This window comes from Ursus arctos, unplaced genomic scaffold, assembly GCF_023065955.2.
Source record: "Ursus arctos isolate Adak ecotype North America unplaced genomic scaffold, UrsArc2.0 scaffold_37, whole genome shotgun sequence".
Classification (NCBI taxonomy): Eukaryota; Metazoa; Chordata; class Mammalia; order Carnivora; family Ursidae; genus Ursus; species Ursus arctos.
This window is the reverse complement of record NW_026623053.1, coordinates 12,005,688-12,022,662: the sequence shown is the minus strand read 5'-3', so window position 1 is coordinate 12,022,662 and position 16,975 is coordinate 12,005,688. Positions and strand designations below refer to the sequence as shown.

General features: G+C 34.9%; 1 protein-coding gene across 2 annotated transcripts in view; it reads right to left on the bottom strand.

The window, feature by feature from the left end:
* G2E3 (G2/M-phase specific E3 ubiquitin protein ligase) overlaps nt 1–16,975 on the bottom strand; it is a 53,324-nt gene that overhangs the window by 16,773 nt on the left and 19,576 nt on the right. Inside the window, exons 3-8 of one of the 2 annotated variants that reach the window (XM_026513537.4) lie at nt 16,770–16,867; nt 14,223–14,324; nt 10,627–10,751; nt 9,227–9,392; nt 2,357–2,463; nt 1,583–1,699 (exon numbers count right to left, since the gene is read on the bottom strand). In XM_026513537.4, coding sequence (XP_026369322.1) covers nt 1,583–1,699; nt 2,357–2,463; nt 9,227–9,392; nt 10,627–10,751; nt 14,223–14,324; nt 16,770–16,867 — 715 coding nt within the window. The remainder of the gene's footprint in view (nt 1–1,582; nt 1,700–2,356; nt 2,464–9,226; nt 9,393–10,626; nt 10,752–14,222; nt 14,325–16,769; nt 16,868–16,975) is intronic. The other variant, XM_026513538.4, reaches the window with a different exon arrangement.

Genomic DNA, 16,975 nt, shown 5'->3' with positions numbered 1-16,975 from the left:
AACCCAGCCAAGAATGGGAAATCAGGAGTGGCAAGAACTGCTTAGGGAAATTTTTCAAAGCTGGCAAGACATCAGCTGAGTCTTTGCAAATAAAAGATAGCTTACCCAGCCAAATCACTTTCCATGAGAAACAAGGCTCCCAGTATTCTGCTTTGCACTTTAAGTTTCAGCTTGCCATGTTAAGTAAGATTGTATAACAGGGATTAAAAATTTATTGAAATATCCTCTATCAATTCAACAAAACTGGATTTGTTACTGTTTATTCTGCATCTTAAAAAATGAAGATACTCTTGATTTCCAGTACCCAATACAGTATAGTATACATAGAAGGCACAGAATAGTGGCTGATTAAGATTAGAGCCAGGATCTACTGCATTACAAAAGAATCAATAAATGTCAAATACCAAACCCTTTTTATACTGATCCAAAAGAACACTGCTAGTTTACTTTAGTTAAATTAAGTTCTAGAACAGTGCCATCCAATAGAAATACAATATAAGTCATTTAATGAATTTAAATTTTTCTAGCAACTTGATTTAAAAAGGTAAAAGAGGGGCGCCTGGGTGGCACAGCGGTTAAGCGTCTGCCTTCGGCTCAGGGCGTGATCCCGGCATTATGGGATCGAGCCCCACATCAGGCTCCTCCGCTATGAGCCTGCTTCTTCCTCTCCCACTCCCCCTGCTTGTGTTTCCTCTCTCGCTGGCTGTCTCTATCTCTGTTGATAAATAAATAAAAAATAAATAAAATAAATAAAAATAAAAATAAAAAGGTAAAAGAAATAGGTGAAATGAATTTCAACATTTCCAAAATATCATTTTGCTTGACATGTAATCAATATAAAAAGTTATTAACAAGATACTCTAAGTTCTTTTTGTCTGACTATTGTGGGCTGAATCATATCCCCTCCAAATTCATAAGTTGAAAAGTCCTAAAACCCAGTATACCTCATTATGTGACTGTATTTAGAGATAGGGTCTTTAAAGAGATAATTAAGATAAAAGGAAGTCATATGGGTGGGCCCTAATTTAATGACTGGTGTCCTTATAGGAAAAGGCAATTAGGGCATGACAGAGGGACAATTATGTGAGGACACAGCTAGCAAGGAACCATGTACGAGCCAAGGAGAGAGGCTTCAGAAGAAATAAAACATGCCAATACCTCTATCTTCAACTTCTAATCTCTAGGATTGTTAGAAAACAAGTATCTGTTGTTATGACAGCCTTAGCAAATTAAGACAGTGAGCCTTAACTGTGTATTTCACACTTACAACACCTCTCAATTTGGAATAGCCACATTTCAAGTGCTCAATAGCCACATGTGGCTAGTGGCTACCCATATAGGGCAATGCAGCTCTAGTAAATGAAGCCTCACGAAAATACACCAAAGAAATAAGTTACAACTATTCTGATAGCAATAATTTCTCTGTAAACAGATGTAAACATGCATTTAATAAATATACCTCCTCTCAAGTTAAAACTTCTAACATCCGAAGAGCAAAATGACATTTCATTAACTAGAAAACTACTTCCTCAGCTGACAGTTTAAATAAACACGATAAGCACAACTGGACTTCCCAATATACCTATCAGGTGCATTATAGTCTCGCCCTTCTTTGCAACGACATCTTCGGACATCACAATGCTCGTAGTGCTGCAGAAGTTCTTGATAAGCATTTTCCTCTAATTCCCAAGATGCATCTCTGTAAACGAAGAAAGATATACACTTTGAACTAAAATGTTACATAAAACGATTAGTAATGAAATCTAAAAACACAAACTTTTCACATACTTAGGAACAAGGATAAAACTTTTCTTTTTAGGATTAATCATCCTCTTCAGGATATAAATCTATTAGTGTCATTTTATCCTGCAGTTAATTATTCTCACAGTGAATTTTTAAATGTTAAATGAAAAATTAGAAATTTCCTAGAACTTACATTTTTCCTAATATTTCACTTCTAATTTTTAATTTCAAGTTTAGTAACATTATTTCTGGATTCCTCATCTTTAAGTATTAAGAAAATCCTTGTTATATATTTTAAACCACATCTTAATTCTCTTAATTTATACATGCCATTTTGAAGTCTATTATACTTGTGTATAAGTCAATCAATTAATATTGTACACACTTGAGGTATTTATTAAGAGATTATAAGTCAACTAATGAGACATTAAAGTCACAGTCCCTGCTCTCAAGAACTAGCAATCTGGGAAGCAGAAGGAGGCAGTGGTAGGGGGAGGTTTGTATTTCCCCATTTAAGATGACTGCTTCTCTATGACAGACATGTGATTACTTCCATTGTTATTAAATCCTACATTTAAATTATCTTTTTGTCAAAAGGCTAAATGATACTCACTTTTCAGGAATATGAATTCCCATTCTCAGCATCTCTTTCTGAAATATATCACTATTATTGCATACTGTGCATCTGAAGAAAAACACTCCTGCATTTATTGCTTGAACCTATAGTGGAAAACAGAAAACCTATTGGTAACAATTTAACAGGTTATCAGGTTATAAATTATAATAGCTAACAGAATATGTGCTTCCTTTCGCTTATTTATGAAAACATTTTCTATGCTAGTTCTCAAGCTTTGATAAACGAAGTTATTCTGCTAAAATTTTGAGATCTTTTTTTCCAATGATAAAAAGAAAATTAAGTTAATGAATTGGCTGTTCTTAGCTTTACATCTATGTTTCTCAACCTTTTTAACCAATGTCATTTCTGTCCCCACATACCATGTTGTCCATCACTCTTACTGAATAAAACAGTACAAATATTGAATTACTTCATCTAGGAAGGATGTTTAAATAAGTGTTACTATATAACATTCTTGGTTCTGTTTTTAACTCAATCTCTAAGCTAGTTTTCTTCCTAAAAGGGAAGAAACTACTCTCAGCGCTTCAGCAAATAGAAATATAGAACTGGCAGGCAGAGGGTACTCAGGAGCAGAAAACTATAAACCTACTAGAAAGAGTAGCCAATCCCCAATAAAAACAACAACAACAACAACAACAACAAGTAGCACACATTTAACAACTATTTAACCCCTACTGTGTAGGTAGCAAACACTATGCTATGTACCAAAAATAAACAAAATGACTTAGATCCTACTTGGAGGAACTGTTGTGAGATACAATTATAATACTTTGTAAAGTGTTTGTGTGTGTTTTAAAGTATATACATGGAAGAGAAAGGAATAAGTACCTAAGACTACGGAAGAGCCTCACAAAAATGTCACAGGAATGGTGAGGTCAAACCTAAGTTTGGAAGAGGAAACAAAGGTTTGCCAGGAAAACAGGACAAAAGGCATTACAAGAATAGGGAACTGCACATATCAAGTCTCCATGGCAAGAAAGAGCATAATGTGGTCAGGGAACTAATTAATAATATGCTTAAGGATTACATGATGAAAATTACATGTCTAACTCAGTAATGAGGTTAGACAGGGAAATCAAAGCCAGTATTATATGTGAAGAATTGATATAGAGTAAGGTATGCAGGAGAAAAGGCCAGTTAGTAGGCTCCTTCAAAAGTCTAGTTATTTTATTTTTTTAGTGTCTAAAGTTAAATCACAGAGGGTTTAAGGCAGAGGTTAGCAACAAAAAAAGATACACAAAAAACATCTATCAAGTAGACCTGACAGACTTGGGGAGGGTTTATAAATGATAAAGAAAACAAAAGAATTCAGGTTCAAAAAACACAAGTAGCAAGGTTAGAAGAGCATGCGACTCTTAGGTCTCAGGGTCATAGGTTTGTGCCTCACATTGGATGTAGAGATTAATAAATAAAATTAAAATTAAAGCAAACAAAAACACCACTATTAGCAAGTGGGACACACACACAATGAATGTGGGAGAAAATCAACAAGTCACTGAAATCTCTGAACCTAAAGGGCCGTTAGGAGTAATTGTACAGAGATTATCAAGATCTTAGTCAATAGATGCAATATAAGGAAGTGTCTAGTATGGAGAAAAAAAACAAGATAGGGCATAAGGAAGATACAACAAGACCACTGCAATGATGGAGAAATCGAAACTGAACAAGAATATTGGCAATTCGCTATATACACAGAATGAAAAGTTTCCATCAACTTTAAAATATTAATCTGCACTCTATCCTTATAAAATCCCAATGTATATTAGCATTGTAGAGGTCACAAATGATGAAATATGCTTACCTACATACAATTCCCATTCTGTTGCATAGGACAGTTCTTCCTTCAACTCTTATATTAATGAAGTTCAGAGATTCAAAAAATTGTTCTTTGAGGATTGTTATATAATAGGATAGACTCCATTTACTATTTCAGTTAAGACTTGTGACAACAAATGGAAAAGGCGCTGTAGTACCTTTACAGAACATGACTCAAGAACTAGTTCTTACTGGTCTCTAATCAAGCAACAAATGCATGTTCGTATTTATGTCATAGACAGGTGTCCATGTGGCTGTGATTTTATATTATACTTGCATAAAGTAGACCTACATTTTTGTAAGTAATATTATTTTGACTTCTTAAAGACAGGATTAGAAATTTGGTATTTTCAGTGCTCGCAAAAAGCCCTATGAATACTACAGTCAAGTTGAAGAACTTCTCTGTGTTTCATTACTAACAAATAACTGAAGCAAATTTTTTTCTTATTGACTGAGGCAAATCTTAATTGTTTTGAAAAATAACATACACTTATAAAATTAACAAGACGATACATTTGGTGGCAGTTACATTCATTCAAATACAAACTCTTAATTAAGATAAATTGCTTTTATAAAATTCTCATACAATGTGAATTTCATCCTCATTAGGTAAAGATGACTTCTCATGATATTTATGAAGTGCACTCCCTGGATACTTTTACAAACACTTCTTTATAAGAACTAACAGAATTTATAAAATTCTGTTATAAAATAGGCTCCATTCTGACACTTTTAATGGAATAATCCTAAATATAAGAAAGTTGGAGGCTCATGCAAAAAAAAAAAAAAAAAATACAAAGTAATCACTCAAGTACTTTTCTTTACCCAAATTATGTTTTTATTAATAAAACAAGTAAAAACTGATTTATCAATCTTCACACAGAACTACAGATGAAGGTGTAGTTTTAAAACAAAATGCACAATATATGTAAGGGCTTTGGTTCCATGGTCTAATTAACTAGGACTGTCATTACTTCTTCCCATATACCAGATGCAAAGCCTGGAAGTCAAGGCTTTGACATTCATATAGAACACCAGTAATAATCCTACTTATTTAAAAAATATGTATTTGCAGACATCTACAGGGAATGACAATAATCATTATCTCCTAACTTTTGTTACATTTTCAGCACTTCCCTTCACCCCATTGTAAGCATGAATATATAACTTCATAATTCTGGTTTTTTAAATGTATAGTTATTTCTTTTTCTTGATTTCATTTAGTTATATACATTCCTGACCACCTGAATATTTACTTTCTTTATAAAAACATATCAAAATAAAGAGATGGCTTGAGGTTGCTTCAGTGTTCAGGTTTGCTTTTTTTCTCCCCAGCTTTTCTTCAGTTGTCCTAAATATGACCAGCCTCATTTTATAAATACACATGATACCGCCACCAAATCAGGTTTAGATACTGATGGTCCCAACAGTAAGGCATTTAAACTTCTCCCAAAACCAGGGCTGTAAGTACTGCTGCTATTGCTGGTTTTGAAAACTGTACTTTTCCAATAGTAATCTCTCGTGAAAGTTCTGTGGGACACCAGGCAGATGAAACAAGCTTAAACTTGTTGCTCTGTCAGGGGGTTAAAAATCTTTTAAGCTTCCCTGTGGAAGATTAACACTGTGTTGTGTCACCCACGGCTAAAGTCAATATATAGTTTGACTTTATAGACCTAAGTCTTGTAATATTTCCTGCAATTCACTGGGCATCGTCTGTCTGTATGTCTTTGCAGAACATCGGCACTCATGAGGGCAAAGTACAGAGTAAGTAGAGGAAAGTTATTTTGTGCAGTTTCATTTCACTAAAGCTTTTTTAAGGCACTGCTTCTCTCAGGTAAGGCTTAAAAAGGGAGATGATTGTGCTTAATCACTAAAAAGAGAAAAGAAAATCAGTTAACAAAAGACTATTACACTATGCATATAGAAATATAAGAAAATAATAAAGAAGAAATCACTTAAACTCGAGAGACTGGTACAGTAGGAAAAGCTTTGGGATATTTCACTGCATGTTTTTACACACAATGCGTGCTGCTTTCCATTTCATCTTTAGACTCTAGTTGCTGGCTTCACAGAGTGGAGACATTTTTAGGGAAGACAAAGACAAGGCGAAGAGTACTATGAAATCATGAAGTTCTTCCCCTGTCCACTGGCACCACGAGGCAGCAATTTTTAAAGAGTTAAATCTTGTTTCTTTTCTTCACGTAAGTAGTGTTTCACCTAAAGCTTAAGAAAGAAAGAAAGAAAGAAAGAAAGAAAGGAGAAAAGAAAGAGAGAGAGAGAGAGAGAAAGAGAAAGAAAGAAAGAAAGAAAGAAAGAAAGAAAGAAAGAAAGAAAGAAAGAAAGAAAGAAGGAAAGAAAGAAAGAAAAGCAAGCTATGGGGTGCCTCCTATGGGTGGCTCAGTCAGTTACGTGGCTGACTTTTGATTTTGGCTCAGGTCATGATCTCAGGGTCCTGGGCTCAAGCCCCATGTTGGGCTCCGTGCTCAGCAGGGAGTCTGCTTGAGGATTCTCTCTCCCTGTTCTCCCTCTGCCCCTGCCCCTGCTCACATTCTCACTCTCAAATAAATAAATCTTAAAAAAAAAAAAAAAAAAGCAAGCAAGCAAGCAAGCCAGCTATGGTTCTATTCCCTCCTCCTATCAAAATTCAGTAGTGACGTGAAGGGGAAAAAGTACTGGGCACTGGGTGTTACATGTTAGTGATGAATCACTAAATTCTACTCCTAAAATCATTATTACACTGTATCTTAACTAATTTGAATTTAGGTAATTTTTTTAAAAAAAGGTACTGAGAACACCTAGGCATTAATACATTGAGAATTATCCACAATGGGCTACTAGTAACACTGTACATGGTTAGGCAGTAGGCAATCAGGTCTTTCAGCAGATTACCTTTCATGTGATGAATTTCAACTGCCCATGACATTAGACTGAGGTTATTATTAGCTCTGTGGGCTAACATTTAACATCGGTATACCACCATCTTGCCACACCTTCAATTTGACAAAATCCTATGAGGCAGTGGAACTTTGATGACAGACTAGTTTCTTGAACTTCAGATATGATTTTAGAGATATAGGGGCCTTTTGGCTCAAAAATGCCTTGGCACCTCACACTGTTCACAGCAGATTAAGGCTGTTAAGGACGGTTCAAAGAAATACAGGCAGTACAATTCCACTGAGACCCCTCATCATTTTCTGTATCTTGAGTCCTTGGTGTTTTGATGGTGGACCTTTGATCTTTGGGTTTTGGTGGTATAGGATCTATAAATCCAAAACTGTCATAAAAGTTATGAATAGCACTAAATTTAAAATGTGGTCCTCGGACTTGAATAAGATAATTTCTTTGGTTAATATCAATGTCAATCTGGAGTTGTCTATACAACTTCTCAACTGCCTACTTTGGGTGAAGGTATTTGGGATATGGAATTTCATCTATTCGGGTGCCTTTGAGTTAGATTATTTTCCATTTCATTGACCTCAGATCTTAGTTTATCCAGCTTTTTCTTTTGAATCTCAAGTTCTCTTTGAAGTCATTCCATTCTGGCTTTCTGGCGTACCAACAGAGCTTGAGTGTAGGCAGCAGCATCAGATCCCATACTCAACTTCTGTGCTTCACTCATTCTATCCACATGTGCTAAAGTAGGGTCCATGAGGTGCTGAATATTCTGTTTCTACATAATGATCAGGATGGCTTAAAAGATTTGTAAGTTCAAAAGTAGGGGACACCACCCCTGGTGAAACTGCAGTGGTTTACTAGGATAAACTGTAGTTTTGAAAGTATATTTTGTATTAGGTTGAGTGATCGCTATTTGAGAAGAAGTTGCATAATTATTGTCTATTGTTCGACTCACTCATGTACTTTGAATATTATTATTACTTTAAAGACTTTCTTGAAATATAAGAGGATTTACAACATCTCGTAACTTTAAAAAATACTTTTGTGAATAACCTGTAATCAATAATAACATTTCATTTTACTAAAAAATAATAAAAGCCAAGCTCTAAAAAAAGTGTTAAACTTAATTAAATCCTTTGTTATTTGGCATTCTATTAACTATAACTGTCTATCAGTTGGCACTTTCACACACGTATACTACTGTATTTGATATTATCAATAAGTGAGATCTTTTTAAAACCTTCAAGAATCTTCTGAATCAAATAAATATTAAAGTGTTTCATGTTATGTGTTTTATGTGTTTTAAAAACTTGTCATCGGGGGCACCTGGGTGGCTCAGGTGGCTAAGCGTCTGTCTTTGGTTCAGATCATGATCCTGGGGCCCTGCGTCCTGCTCCCTGCTCAGCAGGGAGTCTGCTTCTCTTTCTCACTCTGCCCCTGCCCCCATTCATGCTCTCTCTCAAATAAATAAAATCTTAAAAAAAAAAAACAAAACAAAACCAATGGTCATCAGGTTTGACATACAAGGTGGCTTTCAAAAAGAATACTTTTAATTCATTAAATAGTAATCAGTTCCTGTCAAGAAGCTGTGATTGTTTTAAAGGCCTCAACATTTAAATATCTTAGCTTCTAGTTAAATTATCATTTCAAATGTCTTGGTTTTCTAAGTTTAAATATGTAAATGAACATGGGAATTAAATCTGTGTTTTATTCATTGTGAAATACAAACAAATCCTTAGGTTAAAACAACAAAAGTGTAAATATACATTTAAGTGTAAATATACATTAAAAGGTAGTATTCTAACGTATTTATTAAATATTAGTTGTACATTTCAACAGAGCAAAGTTTTTATGTAAAATATGCTTTAATAAAGCTGTTCTTAAGTTACAAGTAGAGGTAAAATATACAGGTCAACTCTTTACAATTTAAATATCAAATCAGGGTCACCTGGCTGGCTCAGTCAGAGGAACATGCAACTCTTGATCTTGGGGTCATGAGTTCGAGCCTCACATTAGGTGTACAGATTACGTAAATAAATAAGTAAATAAACTTTAATAAAATAAAATATAAGATAAAATAAAATTCAAATCAGCAAGGAACAATTTTATATCAGTAAAGCTTACAAAATAACTTACCTGTAAACAGTCTCTATGAAACCAAGCATTCTTACAACAAGGACTTCGTAATATGTTGTAAGTTGGAATAGGCTCAATAAATTCCAAGCAAATGGTACATGGTAAGGAGTCTCTATAATTATTAGATGTAATTATTTGAACAGGTCGATGTGTCCAACAAAATGACCTAAAAATGTAAATTATTTAAAAACAACATCTAATAAATTACAAAACACGAGGCTAGCATTACAATTTACATTTATAAGAGGAAACTCATTTGTATCTCTCTCACAATTAACCTACAAGACTGGAACTTTGGCACTGTTAATCAGTCTCACAAACTATGACCAAGGAGAGCAGGACTTTCAGAATGTGAACCTTTTGGTGGTAAGACTTAACTCCTAGAGGGGCACCTAGGTAGCTTAGTCGATTAAGCACCTGCCCTTATCTCAGGTCATGATCCCAGGGTCCTGGAATCAAGCCCTGCGCTGGACTCCCTGCTCAGTGAGGAGCCTGCTTCTCCCTCTCCTCCTTGCTTTTGCTAGCTCTGTCGCTATCTCTGTCTCTCTCTCTCTCAGATAAATAAAACCTTAAAAAAAAAAAAAAATACTCAACGCACAGAAATTCAGTAACTTGTTATTATGTTGAGAATACTATGTATTATTGTTAGCAACACCATCATACTCAATATTGTACAAAATTAAAGAAGGAACTTAAAAAGAAATATTTTAATTATGTAACACAAAAAATACAAATAAAAACTTATTCCTAAACCACTAAATTTATTTCTATTTGCATTTTCTAAACTGCAGTGTTATACATGCTGACAATCCATTAAATAGGTTAAGAACACAAAGACTAAAACAAATAGAACACTCATAATACCAAATACTAAAATTCATAAATCTTGATGTTTAAAGCTGGATTCAGAAAGTAAATATTGTCAGAGGCACTCCAGGGCACAATATTTATTTTTTGGACTCCACCAAATTTAAATGCCTTCAGTTTACTCAATGGGAAATACACATGGCCCTACGGAAGAAGAGTGGACCATAAATCTAAAGAGAGGCATAGAAATCTAGAATTACGTAAGGTGGAAATTTTTACAAAATATGAATAAATTAGCAGTTTCATATTATATTCTAGAGCTGAAAATTGAAGGTGAATATTAACTGTTAAGCCCACTCAAAACCTGCAATTCCCAAGACTTTGCAGATAGAGATGACTCCATAAAGGAGGAGGTGAGCAACTTTAAATATGTATATATATGTAAAACATATATGTAACATATATGTGTAAACTCAGTGAAGCTCTGAAAAGAAATTTTACAAAGGATTTATTATCAGTGCGATACCCATATCCATTTTCCACTTTTCCTTAACATTCATCTTTCATATTCAACAATTAATTAATTAACTTACGCAAAATTGCCAGTAAATTGGAAAATACATTCTCTCTGAAGTCCACATGGGAAATGATAACTTCGTTTACATCGGGGTGCAACACATCCAATTGAAGCACCATTTTTCTTGCAAACACAGCACTTCTAGAAGAAAATATGAAAACAGAGGTCATAACACACAAAATCTGAGTAATATAATATGACCAAGGTATAAATGAATATTCCTGTGGGCAGTCTGAAAATTATTTTCATCATATAACAGCTATGATGACGGTTTATTAAAGCAATTTCTGAAAAAAAAAACGGTTCTACCCAGAAACAGTCTAAAGACACTAAAGATTCACTCCTGTAACAATTTCTGGTAAAAGAGTTATCTCTAACATGTGGATGGGACAGAGAAGCTTCTTTTCCTTCCTACCTGGCTAAAATATTTTCAACTGAAGGGTTTGTAAACATAATGGCTATACCTAAAGTCTCCAATCTGAAACACATAAATACGAAATATTCATCAAGGAGAACTGCAAAACAATATTAAAAACTAATCTGTGAAAAAAATCAGCTAGGATCACCCTATCCTAACTAAATGAAAAAGTGTTATATACCCGTAATAGGTTATGTAGTGACATCCCTCATCCCCTGCAAAAGATAAGTTCCAGTCCTTATTCTTGGTACCTATAAATGTAACCCATATTTAGAAATAGGGTCTTTGTTTTTGTTTTTAAAGATTTATTTATTTATTTATTTTAGAGAGCTATTGAGTATGCAAGTTGGGAGAGGGCAGAGGGACAGAATCTTCAAGCAGACTTCCAAATGACCATGGGGCCCAACTTGGGGCTCAATTTTACCACTCATGAGATCATGACCTGAGCCAAAACCAAGTGTGGGACGCTTAGTGACTGAGTCACCCAGGCACCCCAGAAATAGGGTCTTTGTAAATGTAATTAAGTTAAAGATTTCAAGATGAAGCCATCCTGGATTTAGGGTGGTCCCTAATCAAATGATTAGTGTCCTTATAAGTGAAAGGAGAGGGAAATTTAAAACACATACACACAGAGGGGAAGACCATGTGAACATGTGCAGCTGGAGCAGAGACTGGAGTTATGCTGCCACAAACCAAGGAATGCCAAAGGTTACCAGCAGCCACCAGAAACTTGGAGAGAAGCACGGAAAAGGGATTCTTCCTCACAGCTCCCAGAAAGAACCAATCCTTCTGACAGCTTGATTTGGAATTTTTTTTTTTTTAAGATTTTATTTATTTATTTGACAGAGAGAGACAGCCAGCGAGAGAGGGAACACAAGCAGGGGGAGTGGGAGAGGAAGAAGCAGGCTCCCAGCAGAGGAGCCTGATGCGGGGCTCGATCCCAGAACGCTGGGATCACACCCCGAGCTGAAGGCAGACACTTAACAACTGTGCCGCCCAGGCGCCCCTGATTTGGAATTTCTAGTCTCCAGAATTATGAGAATAAATTTCTGTTTTATTTATTTTTTTATAAATTTTTTATTATGTTAGTCACCATACAGTATATCCTTAGTTTCTGATGTAGTGTTCCATGATTCATTATTTGCATATAACACCCAGTGCACCATGCCAATATGTGCCCTCCTTAATACCCATCACCACAAATTTCTGTTTTAAATGACTCAGTTTGTGGTAATTTATTATGGTATAGCCCAAAGGAAACAAATACAATACCGCTGCTACTAACTAAAACTTTAAAAGTGGTATATGAACACAAAGCCTATTAGATGATTCAAAAATCATTATTAAGATACACAGGGTATCTAAAACATCTTGGAACCCTTGAGATAGCCATTATAAAATGGTCACTGATGAAGGGATTATACAGTCTTATGCTGACCACTAGGTTATTGGAGAATACCTTGGCAACCTGAGGCTCTTCCAGTAAACTGACATATGGAACTCTAGCTTAATGTCACAAATGGAGACAACTTCTTCAGGATAAAGATATTCTCAAAGGTTCACAATAGGGGAGCCTGGGTGGCACAGTCAGTTGGGCATCCAACTCGGTTTCGGCTCTGGTCATGATCTCAGAGTTGTAGGATCAAGCCCCGAGTTGGGCTCCATGCTCAGTGCAGAATCTGCTTGATATTCTCTCTCCCTCTTCCACCTAGCCCTCCCGCTGGTGCTCTTTCTCTAAAATAAATAATCTTTCAAAACAAAACAAAACAAAACATTCCCAATATAGTCAGAGAGGATTCAGATGTTTTAAGAAAACCGATATTTCCAAACTATAAGGAGACATTTTGAGGTCATCTTTCACCACAAGTTCACTGTCATCAGGAGGTTGAGGAATTTTGATACTAATACTCTCACATGGTCCTTAGATAAATGCCACTACTAACCTTTCTCCCAAGGTTTTCTCTTGTGTCCTATAGCCTCTATTTTACCATCTGGTCCCCAGCATCCTCAGCATCTTCAAAACTCATTGCCTCCTTTTTTTTTCTTTTTGCCTCAACTAAAATAAAGGTCTCTATATGCTTATTTCCCTTACAGAATTTCTTGAATGAAGCTACTTATTTTCCCATCCTCCTTTACTTTCATCCAGACTTAGCAAGGGTTAGGAGTAGGACATGGAAAAAGGCAAGGGTAACAATCAAAACATTATTTTAGTTCTCTGTTGCAGGTTGTAGACCACAAATTTACCTTCATAGTTTAAAAAATCTGGTCCTTTAAGCCTAACGATATCTACCCTCTGTCACCTACTAGCTTCCACCACACCTCCAGACTTTGGCACCTTCCTCTATATCTTCATTCTTCATACCATTGTAAACAACTTCTACATGGATGAGACAACCTTTCTTTCACTTCTTCAACTATGATTTGTCAATGCCCTTCATCACTAACCCAGTGCAATAATGAATCCTCTCATGACCCAAAACTGCTCCACCACTGAAACCATCAGTTCCAGTTATATTCTCCGGACAAAATTCCCTATACTTCCAACTTTCTCAGATTTTTTTAACTGTCTCATTTTCTAACTCTCATTATTTACTCAGACCAGACAGAAACCGTACAATCCTTTCCTTGCATTTAATACAGTACGTATTACACAGAAGATTCACAAACTATAATTAAATGAACAAGGGGTTAAAGTGTAGAATACTTATCTTGGAGAACATGAGAAGGCAATGAACAAAGTTATAGAATGTCACAGAATGTCCACAAGAGATGGAGATATCATAAATTACTGGTCTGCATAGCTGTGTAATTTCCACCTCAACCCATCATGCCAACTGAGCAACTGAGGTATAAGAATCATCTGGGTTGACTCAGGATTAAAGGTTTGAAGAACAGCAGAGTGTAAGTATGCTCATAATTCTGATGGTAGGAGTGCGTGAAATGATGGATAGGTTGGAATAAAGTAAGGAAGTGAAATCAGCATTGTCACGTATACTATTCAGAGTTCGTTAACCTTGCTTTTATGTGCAAATACACAAAAAGTTCTTCTAAAATTTACCTTATTTGACAAAAATAAGCTTTTGAACATAAAATCAAAGTCTTATAAATTTCCAGTAGGGAAACTGATGGAAAAAACTTCCCTAGATTGATCAAACTTATGGTATTTAGTGTAATGAGGAAAACAATTTACTTACCAGTTTAGAAGCCCTGTTCACTTCTTTCCTAATGTCTTCTATTAGAAAACCGTAAACTCCTTCTTCTTCTTTACCCCTCTGCCAAATTCCACTTGACATCAACTATAAATATATTCTCAATTAGAAAATAGACTTTAAGAAATTAGTTTGGAATATATATATATATATGTAAAATGTGTGAATATATAAATACATATAAAGTGTATATATATTATATATATATCATATATATATATATATATGAAATGTTCTAATATAAAATGGACATAACTTGAATTTCAAGCACCTCTTATCTATAATAGTTATTCTCCATGGTCAAAGTAAGAGGCTACTCACATTCTTCGATTTGGAAGACACTGTACATTAACAGTTCATATAACCAAACTGGTTTCTAAAAGTATTCCAGGAAATAACAGAAAAAGGAAGAATGCAAGGCAGGAAACACCTGTAATGAAGCTTAGAAAAAAAGTGGTAAATACTGAAAGGTATAAATGTAATAACAGTAAATTTTATGGAGATAATTTAGTTTATCAGTGATATTTCAGGCTAACTTAAATCTACCTGGGTTATGAATCATAAAAGGTGTATTTACGGAAACCCAATGAATCATGGTTAACATAAATGTTTGAATTTTTAAAAATCTTTTAACTTCAGTTTAAATATGTTAAGGAAATATGAATCAAGAAAATGCATGAACTGTGAATAAGAAATCCTGGCTTGCAAACAAGGCTCTGTGTCCAAATTTCTGGAACTCCAGGCAAGTAATTTAATGTCTCTCACCTTAAACACAAAAATAAAAACACTGTACTAGGTTGTCTCTAAGTCTCTTTAAGCTCTAACATTCCATTACTATTTATAGTAATTTACTGCACTTTCCTGTTCACAGTGAAATTGAATCTTTTAAGTGTTGAGCCTATGTTTTGAATTTTTCTACTCATTAATGAAAAACAGAATATAAAGGAAATTTGATCAAATTACATATATTAAATAATTCAAAAATACTTCAAATTTGTGATTAGAGAAGAGGATTATTTTAATCAATATATCCTAGAGAAAAAAAAACAGACATTAGTTAAGAATTGGTTATGAAAAAAAACCCCAATGACTAATAAAATAGCTCTCCTAATTCTACTGCATAAAAAGTAAAATAAACTCTCAGAAAAATGAAAAGGTTTTCTTTGGTGATACGAAATACAAGACTTCAAACTTACAAATACATTTGGAGTGCCAAATTCATGTTTCCTTAAATCTTAGTACAAAGCAAGTAGGTTCCTAGACCAGTCTAGAAGTCCATTTAACCTACAGGGTACTTGAGACACAAAACTATAGTCTTAGAGAACCACTAAAAAATACGTTAGATGGTTTCTCAAGGAAGCATCTAGAGTTTTAACATGGATGCTAGGGTTGGTATAAAAACAGATTTGTTGTATTTCTTCCTTTAAGAGATGGGGCCTAATTCCCTTACCCTTGAATGTGGGCTAGAATTAATGACTCACTTGTAACAAATAGAATATAAAGTAAAAGTGACAGTAGTATGTGACTGTGAAGACTAGGCCATATGGTTCTATCTTGGTGTCCTCCCTCCCTCTTTCATCACTTGCTCTGGAAGAAGCCAGATGCCATGCTGTGAGTACCCTACAGAGGTACCCAGGAAGTAAGGAACGGAGGCCTCCTGCCAAAAGGCAGTAAGTACTAAGGCCAAAAGCCATGTGAGTGAGCCATCAGAGCTGGATCCTCCAGCCCAATCTAACCTTCATATGACTGAACCCTGGTTGACATCTCAATCACAACCTCATGAGAGCCCCTGAGCCAGAACTACCCAGCTCAGCCAATACCATATTCCTGACCCTCAGAAAATGTTTGAGATAGTAACTGTTTAAGCTGCTAAAATTCAGGATAATTTGTTAAGTGGTATATAACTCATACAGTATCAAGAAATATTGTGTCTATTAACTGCAGCCTTGGCATGCTAAGGCAGTGATGGTGCCATTCATATCTTAAGGCAGTGAGGTGAAAAGTTGGTGGAGGGAAGGGGAAACAAATGAGACACTAATTCTCAGTATGAAATCACTTTTTCCTTCTCCTGAGTGACCCATAAATTCACCTATCTCCTTGTCCACAAATATTTACTACCTTTATTCAGAACTTTTCTTTTCAGGTTGTCTGCGAAATAAAATACTTTCCTTCTACTCCCTGAACTTTCAAACAACTCTTTTCTGAGATTCATCACTAACAACAATGGAAACAAGAAAGTGGTAAAAAGACAACTCGCTTAGAGACCTAACCATTTTTTCCTTTTTTTCACTTAGGCCCTAAAGGCCTAGGCAAAAATAAACAGATAATGATGACAGGTCTTCCTTCATACATACCAAGTAATTTCATAATCTTAGAATTTGATAAATGAAAAACCTTATTTTACATATAGGCAAAATGAGATCCAAAGAAGCAAAATGACTTATCCAATTCTCAGAAACCAGCCATCAAGATCTAATTGTCTTCTTTAGAGGAGTATCAAATTTCCAGGATTTAATTATAAATTATACTCACCAAACAATAGTAATGTACAGTAAGATTCCATTTCTCATTAGTTTTCTTTTCTCCATATTTATTAGGACAGTCATCATTTTTTCGACAAAAAACACAAGCTAACAGTGAAAAAAGTAAATAGATATAAAAATATTTTTAAATTTTTAAAATAAAACCTATGGAATTGGAGCTTTTCTCAAGTGATGTATTCAATTCTTTCTGAGAGA